This window comes from Euprymna scolopes, chromosome 25, assembly GCF_053919585.1.
Source record: "Euprymna scolopes isolate OS-2025 chromosome 25, ASM5391958v1, whole genome shotgun sequence".
Taxonomy (NCBI): domain Eukaryota; kingdom Metazoa; phylum Mollusca; class Cephalopoda; order Sepiida; family Sepiolidae; genus Euprymna; species Euprymna scolopes.
Genome location: NC_136506.1, coordinates 60,434,045 through 60,453,472, shown reverse-complemented (window position 1 = coordinate 60,453,472; position 19,428 = coordinate 60,434,045). Strand labels below are relative to the sequence as shown.

The 19,428-nt window shown below is 34.0% G+C and overlaps 1 protein-coding gene across 1 annotated transcript in view; it reads right to left on the bottom strand.

Annotated features, from left to right (window-relative positions):
• LOC145247375 (arylacetamide deacetylase-like) overlaps positions 1 to 18,033 on the bottom strand; it is a 46,540-nt gene extending 28,507 nt beyond the window's left edge. The window contains exons 1-2 of the mRNA XM_080109056.1: positions 17,910 to 18,033; positions 1,765 to 1,915 (exon numbers count right to left, since the gene is read on the bottom strand). Of these exons, the coding sequence (XP_079965182.1) occupies positions 1,765 to 1,908 (144 nt within the window). The 5' untranslated portion in view covers positions 1,909 to 1,915; positions 17,910 to 18,033. The remainder of the gene's footprint in view (positions 1 to 1,764; positions 1,916 to 17,909) is intronic.
• Between the last annotated feature and the right edge of the window lie 1,395 nt (positions 18,034 to 19,428).

Sequence of the window (19,428 nt, the reverse complement as noted above, 5' to 3'; positions counted from 1 at the left end):
TTTATGTGTGTGTCTGTTTACATTTCCCTACCAAATAACCGTCAATTTTCGGTTTAGAGACTTGAGATTTGACATAAGGAGTATTGAGATTTAGGAAAATCTTTTTACTCGGTTTTCGGCCAGAAATTTCGCTGTCAAGGGGTCAAAGTTCAACTCTACCAAACTCGTCCGTCAATTTTGGGTCTAAACACTTCAAATTTTAAATGTAGGTTAATTGGACATGGATCAAACTTTGATTTGAGCCCCCCAAAATAAATGTTAATGTATCAAAATTGGGGTCAAAGTTAAAAAAAAGATTGACCTCTGCAGTCTCTACAAAATTACTCAACCAATTTCTGGTCCAAACATTTAAAATTTTACATAAAGGGTATTCAGAGATAGGCCAAGCTTTTTAATTGGTTTGGGTCGAAAATTTGAGCTGCCAAGGGGTTAAAGTTCAAAAGATTTTACCTTTGCGGTCTCTGGCAAACTATTAAGCCAATTTTGGGTCTAAACATTTGAAATTCATACATAACGGTTATTCAAACATACAGCAAGCATTTTAATCAGTTTTGGGGCGAAAATTTGGCTGGCAAATGATCACAGTTGAAAGAGTTGACTTTAGCAGACTCTACCAAACTCCTTCACCAATTTTGGATCTAAACACTTGAAATTTTAGGTAACTTGGACATGGGTCAAACATTTTATTTTGATTTGAAACCAAAACAATAAATGTTAAGGGGTCAAAATTGGGGCCAAAGTTTTAAAAAATTTACCTCTGTGGTCTCTACCAAATTACTCTGACAATTTTTGGTCTAAACATTTGAAATTTTACATAAATAGGTATTCACACATTGGGCAAGTTATGAATAGCACAAAGAGCCCAAGCAAAGCCGGGCTGAACTGCTAGTCTATTAACATAAAAAAGCCTTGTTGTCTAAGGGGGTGTCAACATATGGACAATCATTATATTTGGAAAACCCTGAATGAGTCATAACAACAGCAAAAAACCTTGTTTTCTCGTTATTTTCTCAAATGAACCAATTAATATGAATGATAGTTTCCATAGACCCTGTACTAATCTTAACATCTTGGGCTATTTGGCGAATAGTAATGCGCCGATCTTCCAAAATGGCAGCCTCAACTTGATGGACAGATGCCTTACCAATGGCAGAAGGGGTTGGGGGCGACCAGGTCTGGAAGCTGTTTCCACAGACTTCCGGCCATGTTTGAATTCACGATGCCAGCGTTTTACAAGGTCATATGATGGGGCATTATCACCATAAGTTTATTTCATTTCATCAAAGAATTTTCAGTCATGCATAATTGGTAATTATTCTAGCTATTGTAATCTATATCTTTTGTCAAAAAAAAAAGAAAACATCATTAATTAAAAATTTATTTGTCAATTTTGCAAATAAAAGTATTAAAATATTAGTTTTACAAATAAAAATCAAATTTTGAAGATTAAAAATAAAAATTGCTTCATTTTTGTAAGGCCCATAAAGATAATTTCTGACTACCTTTCTCTGAATCAAAGTTTATCCCTGCAATTTATTATAGTATCTCTTTTGTGTCCTATATTCTCTCTGATATCTATTTTACCTTCTTTATATCTTTGAACTTTTAACCTTGCCCTGCATTCCTTTTCTTTATCTTATTTATTTGTTCGTTTTAGGATAGGCTGTTAAATTGGAAAGTAAATATAGATAGCACTTTCCTTCTCTTCACTACAATTTTTATTCACACAAGCAACTATGCATACATCAATGATCTTATACTCACTGCAACTTTTATAATTTTGAGAATGGCAATTGTTATCCTCAGTATGTTTTTCTCCTCAATTTCTTCAGGGATTGGTTCATGGAGCCAATAAGCAACCAGAACCATGGATACTGCCAAAAATAAACTCAGATTCTTTAGGAGCATAGTAATTCTGAAAAATAAAATAAAAATAATGAGAGAGAGAGAGAGAGAGAGAGAGAGAGAGAGAGAGAGAGAGAGAGAGAGAGAGAGAGCATGGATTTGAGACATTAAAAAAATTGTAAACAACGTTTTTAATACATCAAATCTTTGTTAATTAATAAAATTTATAAATTTAGTATCTAAATACTAGTTGAAATATCTTGGATGAATTTATAATGTTAATGTAGCCTTTAGTGCTTTCATGCATATTTAAAAGCAAGCAAAAACTATTATAGTGAAAACTGTGTGGCAATAAGATTTATACAACTGAAATTTGGGATGTGAAAATTCATAATTTCAGGGTTGTAATCTTCATTTTCACACACTTTTTACCAAATCAATGTTTTTTTTCTTTTTCTTTTCTTTTTTTTTTCTTTCATACCTTTTGAACTTAAAGTTTTAAAATTTGTCCCATTACAAATATGTATCCCAGCTTGGGATACATACTTCAATAGTCAGTGTACGAATCAAGGTTATTGTAACGGAAAAAATAAAATAAAATGATCATAATTTTCCGGTATTAAAGTTAAGAAATATAAAAAAAAATAGAAAATAAATTTATATGCATCAGCATTGATATAACTTTTTTTGACTGGCTTGATTGTATTATTAGCATTCTTAGAGGAGGTTGCCAACACTCATAAGTGAGTGCTGCTATGGAAACAATTAGATTCAAACTTGGCACACTCAGGTCATCAGTCAGCATCAATATCCACTTCACAAGAACCACCTCACAAGGATTATGTCAGTTATGACCTTGATAGAGTTTCAGATTACAATTGGCTAATAGTTAGAACTTAGACGAATGTGGGGATGGTTTTATGATAACATAAAATAACAAATATCCATTCAGAATTGTGTGAATAAAAAAGTAAAAGTTGAAAGATTTAATGAAGTACAAATGAAATAAAATATGACTCTTTCTCACTGTAGCCACAGCTTATGTAAATTTAAATTTAGCAGAACCGGTATAAATTATATAGTAATCCAAATATTAAAAACAGCATTTTACAAAATATTTCTTAATTTTCGTTACTAATATTTTCCACTCTGCAAAATTTTCTTCTAACAAAAACAATGGTATTGATACAGTTTGTGACCCATTCTGAAACTTTTCGTTTGCATCTTATGGCTGTTTACATAGAAGCCAATAAAGTGTTCAGCCAATCAGATTGTGAGACAACACGCAATAATTTTGAATTGTGAATTGAGTAAATCATAAAATTTATCTGCATTAACTCCAACATAAAATCTGCAAAAATTTGGAAAATAAATTTTTTTTTTCAGAAACCCTAACTTCTAACCTTAAAAAAATGTAAGAAACTGTTTTTTTTCATCCTAATCCTAAAAAAAAAAAGCTACAAACTGCCATGTTCTTTTTTGACCTAACCTAAACTAGTCGGTCTGGTTCAAAAGCTGTACTAGTATATAAATTATTGAAAAAAAAAAAAAGAAATTAAAAACAAATTTTAACTTCCTAGAAAACATTCTTGTAAAAAAAAATTTATAAGTTATTTCATTATATAAAAAAATATTTTTTCATAAAAGTTATTTCATTATATAAAAAAAATATTTTTTCATAAAAGTTATTTCATTATATAAAAAAATATTTTTTCATAAAAGTTATTTCATTATATAAAAAATATTTTTTCATAAAAGTTATTTCATTATATAAAAAAAATATTTTTTCATAAAAGTTATTTCATTATATAAAAAATATTTTTTCATAAAAGTTATTTCATTATATAAAAAAAATATTTTTTCATAAAAGTTATTTCATTATATAAAAAAATATTTTTTCATAAAAGTTATTTCATTATATAAAAAAAATATTTTTTCATAAAAGTTATTTCATTATATAAAAAATATTTTTTCATAAAAGTTATTTCATTATATAAAAAAAATATTTTTTCATAAAAGTTATTTCATTATATAAAAAATATTTTTTCATAAAAGTTATTTCATTATATAAAAAAATATTTTTTCATAAAAGTTATTTCATTATATAAAAAAATATTTTTTCATAAAAGTTATTTCATTATATAAAAAATATTTTTTCATAAAAGTTATTTCATTATATAAAAAAATATTTTTTCATAAAAGTTATTTCATTATATAAAAAAATATTTTTTCATAAATGTTATTTCATTATATAAAAAAAATATTTTTTCATAAAAGTTATTTCATTATATAAAAAAATATTTTTTCATAAAAGTTATTTCATTATATAAAAAAATATTTTTTCATAAAAGTTATTTCATTATATAAAAAAATATTTTTTCATAAAAGTTATTTCATTATATAAAAAAATATTTTTTCATAAAAGTTATTTCATTATATAAAAAAATATTTTTTCATAAAAGTTATTTCATTATATAAAAAAATATTTTTTCATAAAAGTTATTTCATTATATAAAAAAAATATTTTTTCATAAAAGTTATTTCATTATATAAAAAAATATTTTTTCATAAAAGTTATTTCATTATATAAAAAAATATTTTTTCATAAAAGTTATTTCATTATATAAAAAAATATTTTTTCATAAAAGTTATTTCATTATATAAAAAAATATTTTTTCATAAAATTTTATGGTGACTGCTTTCATTTCGTGCTTTAAATTATTTCATCATTCTTTCCTGTTTGATAACATCGCCTTGTTTTAGTTTTGACATTGTTTTAGTTTTGACATTGTTTTAGTTTTGACATTGGATCATTTTCATTCAGTGTCTTCCAACTGTTTATATAGTCTTTGAATAATCTTAGTTATTCCATTATTCATCCCTATTATATAGAATAAAATAGGAACAATATAAATGACATTACAGCTTCCAAAACGTTAATGCCACATGAATATTCAATATAACCCCATTACCTGATATAGGTTTTGTGCTTACTATCAGTCGCTTTTATTTGTTATCACAAATTATTATATTAGTTCTCAGTAGGATAAATTTCTTTCTCACGTCATCTTTACAAGTAGAAGCATGATAATTACTCTCTTATTAATTACTATTTTTCCTCTTCTCAAAGTGGCCGGGAACATCTCTTTCAAGCGATATTGTTCGTATATACTTTTTCTACAAATACATTTAAGATTAGTTTATTCATTTCCATTTCTTAAAATAATTATCGTTCTCTCCTCAAAGTCCAACCATTCCCATTATCTGTCTGTTTGCATTTCTTGGAATAAGGTATTTTCGGAATAAGGTATTATCGGTTTAAGGTATTTTTGGAATGATTAGACACTAAACATGGCATCAGTCATCACACATAACAAATTCAACAATTTCCTTTTCTCAAGCTTCATCTATGAGAATCCAAGTCCATTTGCACAAAGGTAAACACCTGATGACTTACTGCTTCATACATTTTACATTATATATATATATAATCTTTGTTTACACATGTAGAAAGTGAGCGATGGACACTTTTCCTTTTCTAACTATACTCTTATTACTTCTTCCAGTGACAAACAAATACATTTTTCATTCAGCTTACATGACAGACATTTCTACTGTTTACTTTTATTAGCTGGGGGCATGTCAAGGTCTTGGACAGGAGTGTTTCAATGAGTTAGTAATGCCTGAGCAGCCTGATCGTGGCATAGGCGTCCATAACCATGTGTTGCCGGCTAGTATGCACTTTGCAGTTTTAACAGCTAACTCTGCGTAACGATTGCTTTGAGCATAATAAGCCGATGAGGTACGTTTCCATATACCTCAGTTCCTCAAAAAGGAGTCATACTTCTGGGACTCAAACGGTGGTCCACCATCCAAATAAATTTCTTCAGGTGCACCGTAAGTACAGAATCAAGTTTTCAAGGTATTACATACCGTTTTGGCCCTTCCCGACATCATTCAGGCCACTCCAATCCATCAAGATGCACAATCAGGAGCTAAATTGAGTTTTCCAGAGCGATATTTTACCTGGAATTTGTACATCAGTGTCTTTTCCTTGAAATTTAACAAGCAGGGGTTTTAGATATTCTCCAAGGCTTGGTTTTAAAATATCTTTATTAGTGGTAAGCGATCCACTGTTATTAGCAAGTCTGAGCATCCAAGTTTGAACACCCGTCATGATTCTAAAGCTTCTCCTTCCACCGCTGCATATCATGATTCCGCGTCATTTGTAAAATGAGATCCAGCCAAAATGAGCTTTCAGTGATCATCTCCACAACTCATGTTCAATTCACCCTCACATCTGCAATGTTTCTGAAATAGGAAATACGATATTCCTGTCTTACTATAATCTGTCATCACTCCTGTCACTCTGTTCATTTTGAATGTTTGGATATCTTTCTCAATCCCTTTCACTATCACTCTCTTCGATTCTTGGAATATGTGTTCCAGTGTTTTGTCCCAATAGAACTTCTTGTTCTTTCTCATGGAAGGGAGCCATAACTTCTGCTTGTGAGAAGGCATACGGCACCTGGTTCACAAGTCGAAACCAGGATCTAACCCCAGTGATATTTGTTGAGGTAAGGAAGTTAAAGATGGCTTCTGTTATTCTTTTTGTGGATTTAATCCCGTTTGTAGTAACTAGAAACCCTGCAAATTCTACCTCCATTTCCAAAAAGTGAAACTTGTCTAGATTAAATACACTCCTTTGCTAGTGCAGTGATTTACATTTCTTGCAATACACTTACTTCTTATTATAGTAAACTTTTACTTTTTAAATTATTGTTGCTGTTATGTATTTTTATTAGCCACATGCAGTACTGTAAAAGTTCCTCTCTTGCCTAAATAATGTTACTCTATTGCTTTGATTATTATTATTACTTGTGTTACTATTGATACTACTACATCTACTCTTTGTTTTCATTAGTATTCGACAAATAAGAAGCATGGGTCACTCAGTCTGGTCTCAGTTGTTTACAATCACTGGTGACCATGTTAATGTGTTTTATTTATTGCAACTGGTGTTTTTTGGGGGGGATTTTAATATTTTAACACAAACAAGAAAGGTTCAAGCACATGTAATATTTGCTTTATAATAATAAGACAGTTTTTCATAAACAAATTTATTCCAAATGTGCTAATGTGGAATACAGACAATGATTTTTAGGACTTTTCCGTATTTTCACATCAAATAAACTTAAATTAAATTGGAACATCATAGACTGGTATGTGTTACTCAATAAAGCAATAATAGCCTAAAAATACCAGTGCAGCCAGTGACTGCCCATGCCATGAAGTGATAGTGACCACCTTAAAAGAACAATGACCACCCTGGGTGACAGTAATCATCATTAGGTGACAGTGCCTGACATTTGAAGACCAGCAGTTTTTGTCAGTGCCATAAAGTGATAGTAACCACAGTTGATTCATTTAAAAACAGTCCAATGTGGCCTAACACTGGTCATGATTGATAATTGCAGAGCCTATCAGTAAACACAATTATCTGCTTCAATTTCATTCTGTAGCCATCCAATGGAGGCCGATACTGCCCATGGTTGGCAGTGACCAAACCTTTATACCGGGAACCAACAGTGACAGTTTTGAAGACGGTGAAGGTCCACCAATGAACATCAGTAAATGCCCAATACAGCACTAACTACCAGTGATCATCACTCCCTTCAAATGGAGGCTGACACTAATTACAAGTAATCGTCCTAAAACAGCACTAATCGTCAATAACCAATAGTGATGACAATCACAGCTAGTGGCTCCTGCTAGATGCCATAGAATGCCAGACAGTGGACACTAGATGAGTTCATTAGTGCCCATTATTTTCTAGGGCTGGCAGCAGCCCCTCACTAACAGTTGTAGTTTAATTTGTTTTCATAGGAGGGGATTCTTTACTGAATTTGCTTTGGACTTGTAACATACTTCGACCAGGCAACACTGGTACATAGGTTCTGCTAGTATTCAATAAAAGTCCTTATGTCAAGAGATATGCATATAACTATTGATTCAAAACTTGTCCTGGTCTGTTTGCAGATTGTCACTTCTTTACTAACAAAACTGGATGCTGTTGAAGTTTTAAGGTGAGCTTGTTGTAATTTCTGTTTTTTTTTTTTTTTTCCCATTCTGCCGAGGGCAAAAACCTTATGAGAGAAATCTCACATGTTTTTTTTTTTGTAAAAGTTACAGTCCCTCCCCCCTTCTAACTGTTTTTTTTTTTTTTAAGCTGTAATTTTTTTCCCCCCTTCTCCTAAATGTCAATGTTTCTTTTGTTGGACAGTTGATTTTTTTAATATTGAAGCGTTCTTGAATTTGTAAATTGTAAAAAAAAAAAAAAGTCGTCATCTTATTAAATCGTAACTTGAAAAAAAAACAAAAAAAAACGTCATTTTTAAATTATAACTTGAAAACAACAAAAAAAAAAAACGTCATTTTTAAATCGTAACTTGAAAACAAAAAAAAAACGTCATTTTTAAATCGTAACTTGCAAAAAAAAAAGACATCTTTTTTCTTTCTTCATTATTCTAATTCCTTGTGAAGATATTTTGATATTCATTGACCAGTTAATTTTAAAATCCTCAGTTGAGGATAGATTCAATATTTGTCAAGATTCGGCGGAATTTATGGCAAGAGTTAGGGAAAATTTAGCTTCTTTCGAACCTGACCAGGGAAAGTTAAAAGCTATGAAAATGGAATTAGAGTTCCCTCTATTCAGTGGGGATCTGAATTCCAATAAATTTGAATTTCATAGCTTCCTCAGAAAATTTGAATTTTGTACTTCTAATTTGGATGGCACGGATAAATTACTATTATTAAAATCTAAATTGACAGGAAAGGCATTCGATCTCGTATCCAATTTAGATATAAACCCCGAAAATTACGAACAGGCCTTGGCTTGTTTGAAGGGGAAAATTTTAAATCCATCTTTAATTATGAATCAAATTTTTGAGGACATTATTCCGTGATCAGAGCAATTTTTATCAATTAAAGACCTTAAAATTCTTCTTGAGTGCGTTAAGCTTGAATTGACTGAGATGGACAAGTCCTTTAGTACAGATTTTTTTTCAGATAATTCTACATCTGGAATTATTGTTATGCACATTCTGTTCGCTAAATTTCCGAACAGCGTTCGCAGAAAGCTAATGAACAAATCTAACGAACGTTTCCCCTCTCTTTCTTCCATTCCATTACACCTTCGACATTTTGGATATAATAATGGCATCACCATTAGTTGTGCCGAAGCGGGAAAATAGCCTGCCAAAAATGTTGGCTTCTTCGGATTCAAAATCTAATATGGCGAAGAGTTCCGAGCCTAAAGAGATTAATCCAAAAAGGAGTAATAATAACTTTAAGTCTCTCGTTAATAATCGCGAGATTAATAAATTTTGCAAATTATGGAGGGTTACTGATCACTCGTCTAAAATTTGTTCCAAATATCAAGACTTTGACTCAAAAATTATAAGAGCCAAAGAACTCAAATTATGTATCAAGTGCCTCGGTGAGCACTCTGAGACTGTTTGCAAGGGGATAAAGGGTTTTCCTTATTCTTGCGCCGTTTGTGGTTTTAAGAACCATTTTTCTATTATGTACCCCAAAAGTCCCAAACCCTTTGTGCAACGTACATCATTATTGAGACAGGAAAAATGTATATTTCCTGTGTTCAAAATATCAATGAAGGCGAAAGGGTGCCCAGTCTATTTTTACTGTCTTTTGGATACGGGTAGCCAGAAATCCTTCTTTTCTGACGTAATACTAAACCGTTTAAGTCCTGGGAATAAATTAAAACCTGGGATGGTGGAAATGCCTGTTAATACTCTTGTGGGGACTAATTCTTTAAAACTTAGGGAACTGGAAGTGTCTCTTAAATTGGGACATCAGCGTTCCTTTCCTTTTTCTGCCTTGTTTACAGATGATTTGAGGTTACAATTTCAAGTGGACAAATTCGATGAGATCACGTCAAAATTGACTAAGGAGGGTTTTCGTCTTTATCCTGGATACTCTGAATTGAATGGGGCTGCTATTCACGGCATAATTGGCCTGGACCTTATTCCACAGATAGATAATCACAGTTTAATTAAATGTTTGGAAGGTTCTGCATGAAAACTCCCCAAGTACATAATTCCCTTCAGCGAGGGGTCTAAATTTTTGAATTCCAATGCAAAGATTAAGGAAGAGTTACCAGCCTTTGATCAAGTTACTAGAGCACTACCTACGTGCCATTCTTACTTAATTGATAGCGTGTTAAATCCTGTAGCTACTTACGAAGATGCGCGTCAATCCTTTTTCGACAATTCTGCTGTCGAATGTGGTCTTGATAAAGAAAAAATAAATACTTTCAAGGAGGTTAGCCTTAAATATGGGGTAACCCCTAAATTCAAATATGTTCCTTTGCCCGACAATCCAGCGGATCTTCTAACCAGAGGCATTACTACCTCTAAGTTTGAACAATTGTTCAAATTTTGGATCTGCAGGCCAGATTGGCTTAATCAAGTTAACTTCTGCTGACCCATATCTCCCTTACCCTGTCTTAACGACAATAAGAAAAAAATTGTAACATGTATGTTCTTGGATGAAGCTGATTCAAATGAGAGTCGTTTACCAATTAAAATATCTGATTTCTCCACATTAACTAAGGTGATTAATGTCTTAGAAAAAGTTTTTAGATTCGGTGACAAATTACGACACCGAAAGACAGACACCGTTAAAAGAGCTAAATTGTTGCTTTTTTCTCTTATGCAAAATGAAGCTTTTCCCTCGGAATTGGCTTATTTGAAGCAACCTACAAATAAAGTTGCACCCCCAAGGGTGACGGCCCTTGGCTTATTTCTGGATAAGGATGGACTGATGCAGACCGAAGGACGCATTCAGAACTCCGATGTTTTTCCATATGATGTAAAATTTCCTATACTGTTAGGAAAAAATAGTCACCTGACCAAATTGGTCATTATTGGATCTCACTTGAATTGTTGCCAATATGGGAGCAAGTTCTATCCTTAGAAAAGTAAGGCTATCCGGTTTTTGGCTCCCCCAGGGAAGACAAGCAGTGAAATCTGTTCTCTGTAGCTGTATCATATGTAAGAGAATCAATTCCCTACCATACAAGGCTCCCTCCGGGTCTCAACTGCCCTCTCATAGGGTAAATTTTGTCCGGCCCTTCAAATATGTGGGTGTGGACTTTACTTGACATTTTTTGCATTCCTTTGAACTGAGGAATGAATTCATCAGTAAATTTAAACGTATTTAACACAATGACTATTTGCTCTCAATTAGAGAAGTAGATGCCAACATTAAAGATCAAGGCCTCTCGAAGGTCTTGGAGGGTGAAATTGTTCTTATCAAATCTCCGAATAAGTCCTGACCTTTCTGGGGTTTGGGCAAGGTAATAAAATTTTTGGTCGGTAATGACCATACGATTCGCTCGGCTTCAGTTTTGATGGACGGGTGTGTTTAAGTTCATTCTTTAAAAAATATTTATCCCTTAGAGGTTTAAAATAGTAAAAAAAAGCACTAAAGCTTTTTTTGTTTTGGAAGAGAGGTTTCAGGCGCCCCTATTATCCCAAAGAACCAGCTATGTAAACACTGGAAAATTTTTCAATTATTATTTAAAAAATATATTTTTTACAATCAATTTTTATTTAAAATTCAGAAATTATTTTGTAAAATATTTTGTTTATATATACTTACATTTTGTTTTTAAGTAAAATTAAGAAATTAATTTTTAAAAATATTGTTTATATCCATCTTCATTCAAAACGGTTACTTTTCGGTAGCTTCACCGGTTGTTAACCTAAACTTTCTGAATGTCAGAACGAGGCTTGTCTGCGGGACCTACTTATCTCAACTTCATCCAATTACCAAAAATTTAATTTTGGGTTTGTTTTACTGTACACATAAATTCGAAAAAGTTGTCAGAAAACAAATATAGAACAAATAAATCTTATTAAAGTCAAGATAAGTTACTTTACTACCTAACTGGACATTTTTTTAGTGTTTTTATTTAATGTAACATGTTTATTCAGCTCGAAAAACATAGTGTTTACTGATGTATTGGAAAATTAAAAATGGCGCCCGACTCTCTCTTTGACACGGTAAGTTTGGGAAAAATAAAAAACGGTAAATGTTACCTTACGCTACAACAGAACACTGATCACTCGAAATTGTTGTTTTAGGGGTGATCGAAGTCGCTGACAACGAATCTGATAATCAAACCCGCTGCAAATTTACTGTTTGCATGGTATGAACCCCTAGACCATGGGACTATTTTGTGCCATTTCACTGCTTTCGGTAGTGTTTTTCTGACATGACGTTCGCATGCGAACGGGCGTAGTGAAGTCTCTTATCGCATCATGTAGAAATCTTTCAAATAAGAAAGTTAAAAAAAAAAAAAATGTGGTTCATTTTATTTTTCGTCTTACATAATTTTTTAATGCTTTTTTTAATTGATCCAAAAAGTTTTCACAAGCTGTTTACAAAAACATAAGCACCAAACACATTTGTTTTTCGTTCTTTTTTTTGGGGAGGGGGGATATTCCATTAACAGGTGCTTTGCAGTTTAATTAACAGTTTTTCCATAAGTAACACGCCAACATTTACCATTTCACAAAAATTCTGTTTACATTGGGGCGGGGGCCATGGTGGTGCTGTAAACAGAATTTTTGTGAAATGGTAAATGTTGGCGCGTTACTTATGGAAAAACGGTTAGTATCAGAGTGAAGACGACACAGAAGTTAAAATATAATAGCAGCTTTATTGAGCGGCCATGTTACAAGATATAGTCCTCCTCCTTTTTAGGAGAGTTCTATAGAAAGGGGAGAGAGCAAGTGAGGGCAGTGGTGGGGGTTTAGCTATACGCAACATCTCCCCCCCCCCGTCAGGGAGGGTGTTTGTTCATTTTGTTTTCTTCTAAGGGGGAAGGGGTAGGGATATGGTTTTGAACGGCAACATGGGGGAGGGTGAATTGTTCATCTGTTTTAGCATGCAGGTTTTCGAATAATGCGTCCTGAGCGTGTGGTCAGCTGTTGGCTGTCATTCCTGTCACAAATGCTTTGTTCAGTTCATTTTCCTGTGTAATCCTTTCTTTTTGTAATATGGGATTGTCAGGCTGTATTTGGAACTGAGGGTGATCATCAGCTGTGTGTGTTGCTTAATGGTGTCCTGGGAAGGAATGTTTTGATTCAGGTGTTTTGCGCAGGAATTGCCTGTTTTGGCGGTATCGTTGTCCGTCTCTTGCTTCTACTTCATAGGACCTACCCGTCATTCGTTTTTGAACCGCTGCTTCCCTCCACTCTCTTGTGTAAGGACTGTGTGGCTGGACTTGAACATTTCACCCACGTTGAGGCCGTTTAGTTATTTTCCTGTCTTATGGCGCCTAATCCTCCTCTCCTGTTTCCTCCATGCTTCACCAGTTGAATGTGGGTAACGGGGCTTGAGCTTTAATCCGACAGCTGGTACCGTTAATCTTGTCCTACCAAAGAGTCTTTGTGCTGGACTGGTGCTTAGTCCTTCAGTTGCGTAGGTTCAACAATCCCCGGAATGGATCTTCTTCTGACGCTTTGCATATCTGGAAGAGGCGTTTGGCGATTTTTACTTCGGCAGCATCATTTGCTTGGCTGTTGCCTGGCGATATCGTCTCGTGTATGAATAGCTATTTCCTTGCAAATTTTCTGAATGTGTAAGACGAAAATTGAGGACCATTGTCAGATGTCAGTACCTCTGGAATTCCATGGCGTGCAAAATGCGCTTCCATGCATTCAATCATGGCTTCTGATGTGGGCGTATCCAGTTTGTCAATTTCAAAGAAATTGCTATGTCTGTCTACTGTGATCAGATAGTTGTTCTTTCCCCATGATAGGAGGTCTGCTGCTACTTGTTGCCAAGGTCTTTCTGCCGCTGGTGCTATGATCTGTGCTTCTGCTGGCTGGCGGTCTGCATAGGTTGCACAGGTGCCACAGGCTTCGATGTATTGTCTAATCTCTTTAGACATTCCTAGCCAAAATATGAGGTCCCTTGCTCTTCGCAGACATGTATTTATGCCGAGGTAGCCGGCATGTGCTTTTTGTTTCATCTCACTCTGCATAGCATGCGGTATGACTATTCTCTGTCCTCGCAGTATTAGCCCATCTTGTACCGTGAGTTCATCTCTGTAATCAAAGAACAGTTTGATAGAGTTGCGTAAGCTTTCCTTATTAGCATGTCTGAAAGGTGGTCAAGTCACTGGATGCATCATCGAGCTCAACGTGCCAATATCCTGATGAGAGGTCCACTTTTGTAAATACTTTTGCATCTCTCATGTCATGAAGGACGTTCTCGAGAATTGGTATGGTGTAGTGTTCTCGCATGAATGCTTTGTTGAGCTCATGAGGATCCAAGCATATTCTCATTGTCCCGGGTTTTTTTCTTGTTATGACAAGTTGGCTAACCCACGGAGTGGGTTTATCTACTGGTCTGATCACTCCTAATGTGGTTAGTCGACTTAACTCCTTCTTCAGTTCAGAGCATATAGCTATAGGTACTTTCCAATTAAGGCATTATAGTTGGTATTGCGCCTGGCTTGAGCTGGAGAGTGGCAACACATGGCAGCTTGCCCAGTTGATCATCGAACACTTCCTTGTAGCTTTTCTCTATGTTGACTACTGCGACACGGTGGAAGTTCTTCTGCTTTATCTCCACAAGGCCCATTTGTACGCTTGCCTGCAAGCCAAGCAGTAGCTGGCAATCATCTCCATCCATAAACACTACAAATTCCACTGAGTAGGTTTGCTGCGTTTTGGGGGGTTTCTTATCTTTCTTCGGCATACACCAAGTGGCTTCATCAAAGACCCATTCCACATTGATAAGACCCCTTTGTATGGTTGCATCCTCTTTGCAAACCTTACAGGGAGGGTATTAATGGATGCCCCTGTGTCAATCTGGAAAACAACTTCTTTTTTGTTCAGAAGCATAAGGCACTTGGCTTTTTTTGCCCGTTTTGTTTTCTTGAGTTTTATCGCATTCACCCAGTGGGTGCATTCTTCATCCTCCTCTGTTGAGGATGTATTAAGTTGGTGTACTCATGGTGGGGGTGCAATACGTTTCTTGCTTTCATACATTCGTGTGCTCTGTCTCTGTTTTTGCACCATTCTGTCTTTGTTTGGACACTTGGATTCAAAATGTCCCTTCTCATTGCATGCATGGCACAATTTGCCATGGGCTGGGCATCTGTTGCGCTTTGGCACATATGCGTAGCCGCAGAATAGGCATTCTCTTTTGGAGATGGGTTCCTTCATTTGACTGGTTTCACGTACCCTCATCACCTGGGCTGTATCCAGTCCCATTCCTGTACTGTGGGTTGAGGCCATTTCAGCCGCTCTGCATATGTCAACAGTCTTCTATAGGGTAAGGTGCTGTATCTTCAGTAGCTCCTGTTTGATTAATTGGTCACGGACACCTTCTACAATCTGGTCCCGCAGAAGTGAGTCACTGCATCGGGTACAAAAATTACACGTCTTTGACAGTACTCTTAAATCGTTGTAGAACTTGTCGAAAGCTTCTCCCTCACCCTGTTTCCTCCGACGGAACGCAAATCTCTCATAGGTTTCGTTGAGAATTCCGACGGAATACTCCTCCAGTGCTTGTAGTATGTTCTCTACAGTGCGCTCCATCTCCGGGGTGTCAAACTGCATGCCCTGGTATATTTTCATGGCGTCATCGCCCAAGCAGTTCTCCAGAACAGCAACCTGAATTTCTCGTAGCTTATGGTCCAGACCAATTAATAACGAATAGTTGGACCATCGTTTATGAAATATTTTCCAGGAGTCTGCTTTATTCCCACTAAATATGAGTCGTTCTGGTGGCCTTATGTGTAAGCTGGACATATCGTTAGTCAATGAAACGGTATTAGTTGCAGCAGTCATATTCTCTTCGGCGGACATCGCCGTGAGGCAGAATGTTTTGTTTTGAAAGTTAATCAATGCAAAGAGGCAGACAAAAAGAAAGTTTTGGCAAGAATCACTTGCGACAGCAACTCGATATCAATAATAACGGTCATAATAATAATGGACTGCAGAGATTAGTAGGGACCACGAGGCGAAGGGAAGCCATTAATTGGAGTGACCGACTGATAGAAAGAAAACATAGCAGAAGTTAAAACCAAAAGTAATACTGCTTACATGTTCTTTGATGATTTGTTGGTCTCCTTGGATGTTATTAATTCCATAAACACTGCTGTTACCATGTTACGTTCATGAGTTAGTATCAGAGTGAAGATGATACAGAAGTTAAAATATAATAGCAGCTTTATTGAGCAGCCATGTTACAAGACATAGTTCTCCACCTTTTTAGGAGAGTTCTATAGAAAGGGGAGAGGGCAAGTGAGGGCAGTGGTGGGGGTTTAGCTATACACAACAGTAAGACGAAAAATGAAATGAAACCCATTTTTAAAATTATTTTTTAACTTTCTTATTTGAAAGATTCCTACGTGATGTGATAAGACACTTCATTACGCCTGTTCACACGCAAATGTATCATGTAAGAAAAACACTACCGAGGGCGGTGAAATGGCACAAAATAGTCCCAAAGTCTAGGAGTGCATACCATGCAAACGATAAATTTGCGGCGGGTTTGATTAGCAGATTCATTGTCAATGACCTCGAATACCCCTAAAAAAACAAATTAGAGCGGTCAGTGTTCTGTTGTAGCGTAAGGTAACATTTACCAGAATTTCTCCTTCGATGATTGATGACAGAAAAGATAAAGTGTGGTACCAGAACAGATACTACAGTTTGCTCCTCGAGGGTATGGAACAGACTTCCGCTGTTAAAAAACTGAAGAAGTAAATCTTTTTGATATTACTTATAGATTAACAGTACTTCTTTTTGGGGGAATTATGTAATTTAGAATTTAGAGACAGGGATCAGTTTTGCATATAAATTTAAGATAAAATGTACCCTCACTTTCGAGCCATTCTAGCATTTTTAGAACAATTAATTTTTTTTATGATGGGAAATAAATTCTTTTGGGGGGGTGAAGTAGGGAGGAGAGTTTGCTTTTTTAGGCAATTATTCACCGATTATGTATGATTTTACGATCTTGCTAGTCGAATTTAGGGTTAGTGGTAAAATAATTTAGTTAACTACCCTAAAAAGTTAGAATGACCAGGAAAATGTAGGATCATTTTACGAAATTGATATTGTTTTGCTAAAATATTTTTTCTTTTCACCAAGTTTTTCATGTAATCGCTTAAAAAAAGTAGTATCTTATGGGACTTCTGCAATTTTTAACCAAGCAAATTATTATCGTTTTAGGAGAGTTCCATACGCACAAGGGAAGAGTTAACAAGTCCCCTCCCCATGTTAAGAATGGTTTTCTAAATTTGCTTAGGAATGTTAAACTACACAAGTACCAATTTTATTTTTATCCTATGGAATGGCGGTGGTGATGAATAGTTGCGAGTGTTAATCTACAGATTAAAGTTACCAAATTCTTTTATGATAAAATTTGACGATTAATCGATAATGCTGAAGAATTAAAATCAACTTTCCCCTTAAAAGGTTAATTTCATTTTCACTGTTTTTAAATCCTATTATAAAAACGTTTCATTTTTATTTGATAAACTAAACAACACGCAGGTAGTTGTCGTGATTCTTCAAACGTGTCATCCTTCCTAAAGAAACGGTCATAAATGTGCTTCCATAGCACCGGCCCAGCAACATAATGTAAGATTTAAAAAAGTAACTTTCAATGTTTTCTTGCAGATTGAAAAAGAAAAAAAAAAAAAAAAAGAATTAGAAAAGAAACGAAAAAAAAAGAAAGAAAAAGGAGATTGAAATGTAGATATAAAATCTTGAACTTTAATAAAGTACGAAATTTATTTATCTAAATTTCATAAATTTCCAACAAAAACACCACTTCCACCCACACCCAGTGAATAATGATGGTTACAAATTAAGGAAACAGATTTCTTTCGTATTTTTGTGAGTATATGCAGAAAAAAATTATTGCTTTCATTTTAAATAAAATATGGCAGTTGAATTCGTAAAATAATAGTTACTAAAATAATAAATAAAAATAATTATAATACATACGCTTTTAAAGAGATTTCAAACCCTTTCAAAATACGATGTCGTATGAAGGAATTTTAGAGTTTGGAAAAAATGCGCTGACTTTGCGATCGTGTACCCACCCACCCTCTTCCTTCCGTCCAAACATGGAAGAAAAAGCAAAAAAAAAACAACAAACAAACAAAAAAACACACACACAAAGAATGTTTTTTAGCCTACATAAAAGAAAGAAAGAAACAAAGACTTGGCCTGGTGACTTTAAATATCGCCTATGACTTTTTAATGTTATTAATAACATTTCAAACTTTACCAAATTCAAATTTCTTAATTTTTTTTTTCAGTGTCAGAGTAAAAAATATTAAGAGGAGGAGAACTTTGACGGCTTAAAAAATTATGATGTGTTCTTGTGTACTTTAGTTTAAGACATTTTTATTTTATTTTTTTAAATTTTAAAATTTTTTGGAGGGTTTGTATATGACTGTACACATAGATTCGAAAAACATGCAGTGTTTACCGATGTATTGGAAAATTCAAAATGGCGCCCGACTCTTTCTTTAACACGGTAAGTTTGGGAAAAGGTGTTATAAATAATAAACTAGACAAAATACTATTAAAAAACCCACCGAATATATGTCAACTTATGTCATGGTAACATATTGAGCGAGTTTCTAACAGTATTTTGTCTAGTTTATTATTTATAACACTTTTTTCCGAACTTACCGTGTTAAAGAGAGTCGGGCGCCATTTTGAATTTTCCAATACATCGGTAAACACTGTATGCTTTTCGAGCTGAATAAACATGTTACATTGAATAAAAACACGAAAATTATACCCAGTTTGGTAGAAAAGTAACTTATCTTACCTTTGATAACATTTATTTGTTATATATTTGTTTTTTAACAACTTTTTTGAATCTATGTGTACAGTAATACAAACCCAAAATGGTTTACAAAAAACGGTAATTTTTTACGAAGTTCCCCAGGGTATTATAAATATGCCAACCTTCTCATGTCAAGAACGGCTTTCAGAATACCCCCCCTCGAAAGCCGTTTTTAACATGGGTGGTTGGGGGTGTTTATACTACGGTGGGGCAGATCGTTAAAAAAAAATACCCAAAAACAATCTTGTCGCGACTCCTGTGTTTGGAAATATGCCTTTTTATGTTTCTTTTTCTTAACCATTAAACCAGTTAAATATATCCTTTTAAGTAAAACCAATATTACCTGCGTAATTGTCATCTTAAAAATATATACTAAAAATTATGAGCAATTATATATATATATATATATATATATATATATATATATATATATATATATATATATATATAGCGAAAATGATAATTAGTAAAACCCTGAAAAAGTGCTTAATACTATTGCAGAGCAAATATGTGTTTTATTTTTTTATTACAGTTTTATCTGTTTAGTTACACATGTTTCGGTTACCGAACGATCTAGTAATTCGTCAGACTTTAAAGTCTGACAAAGTTACTGGATCATTAATACGATTCTGTAACCGAAACATGTGTAACTAAACAGATAAA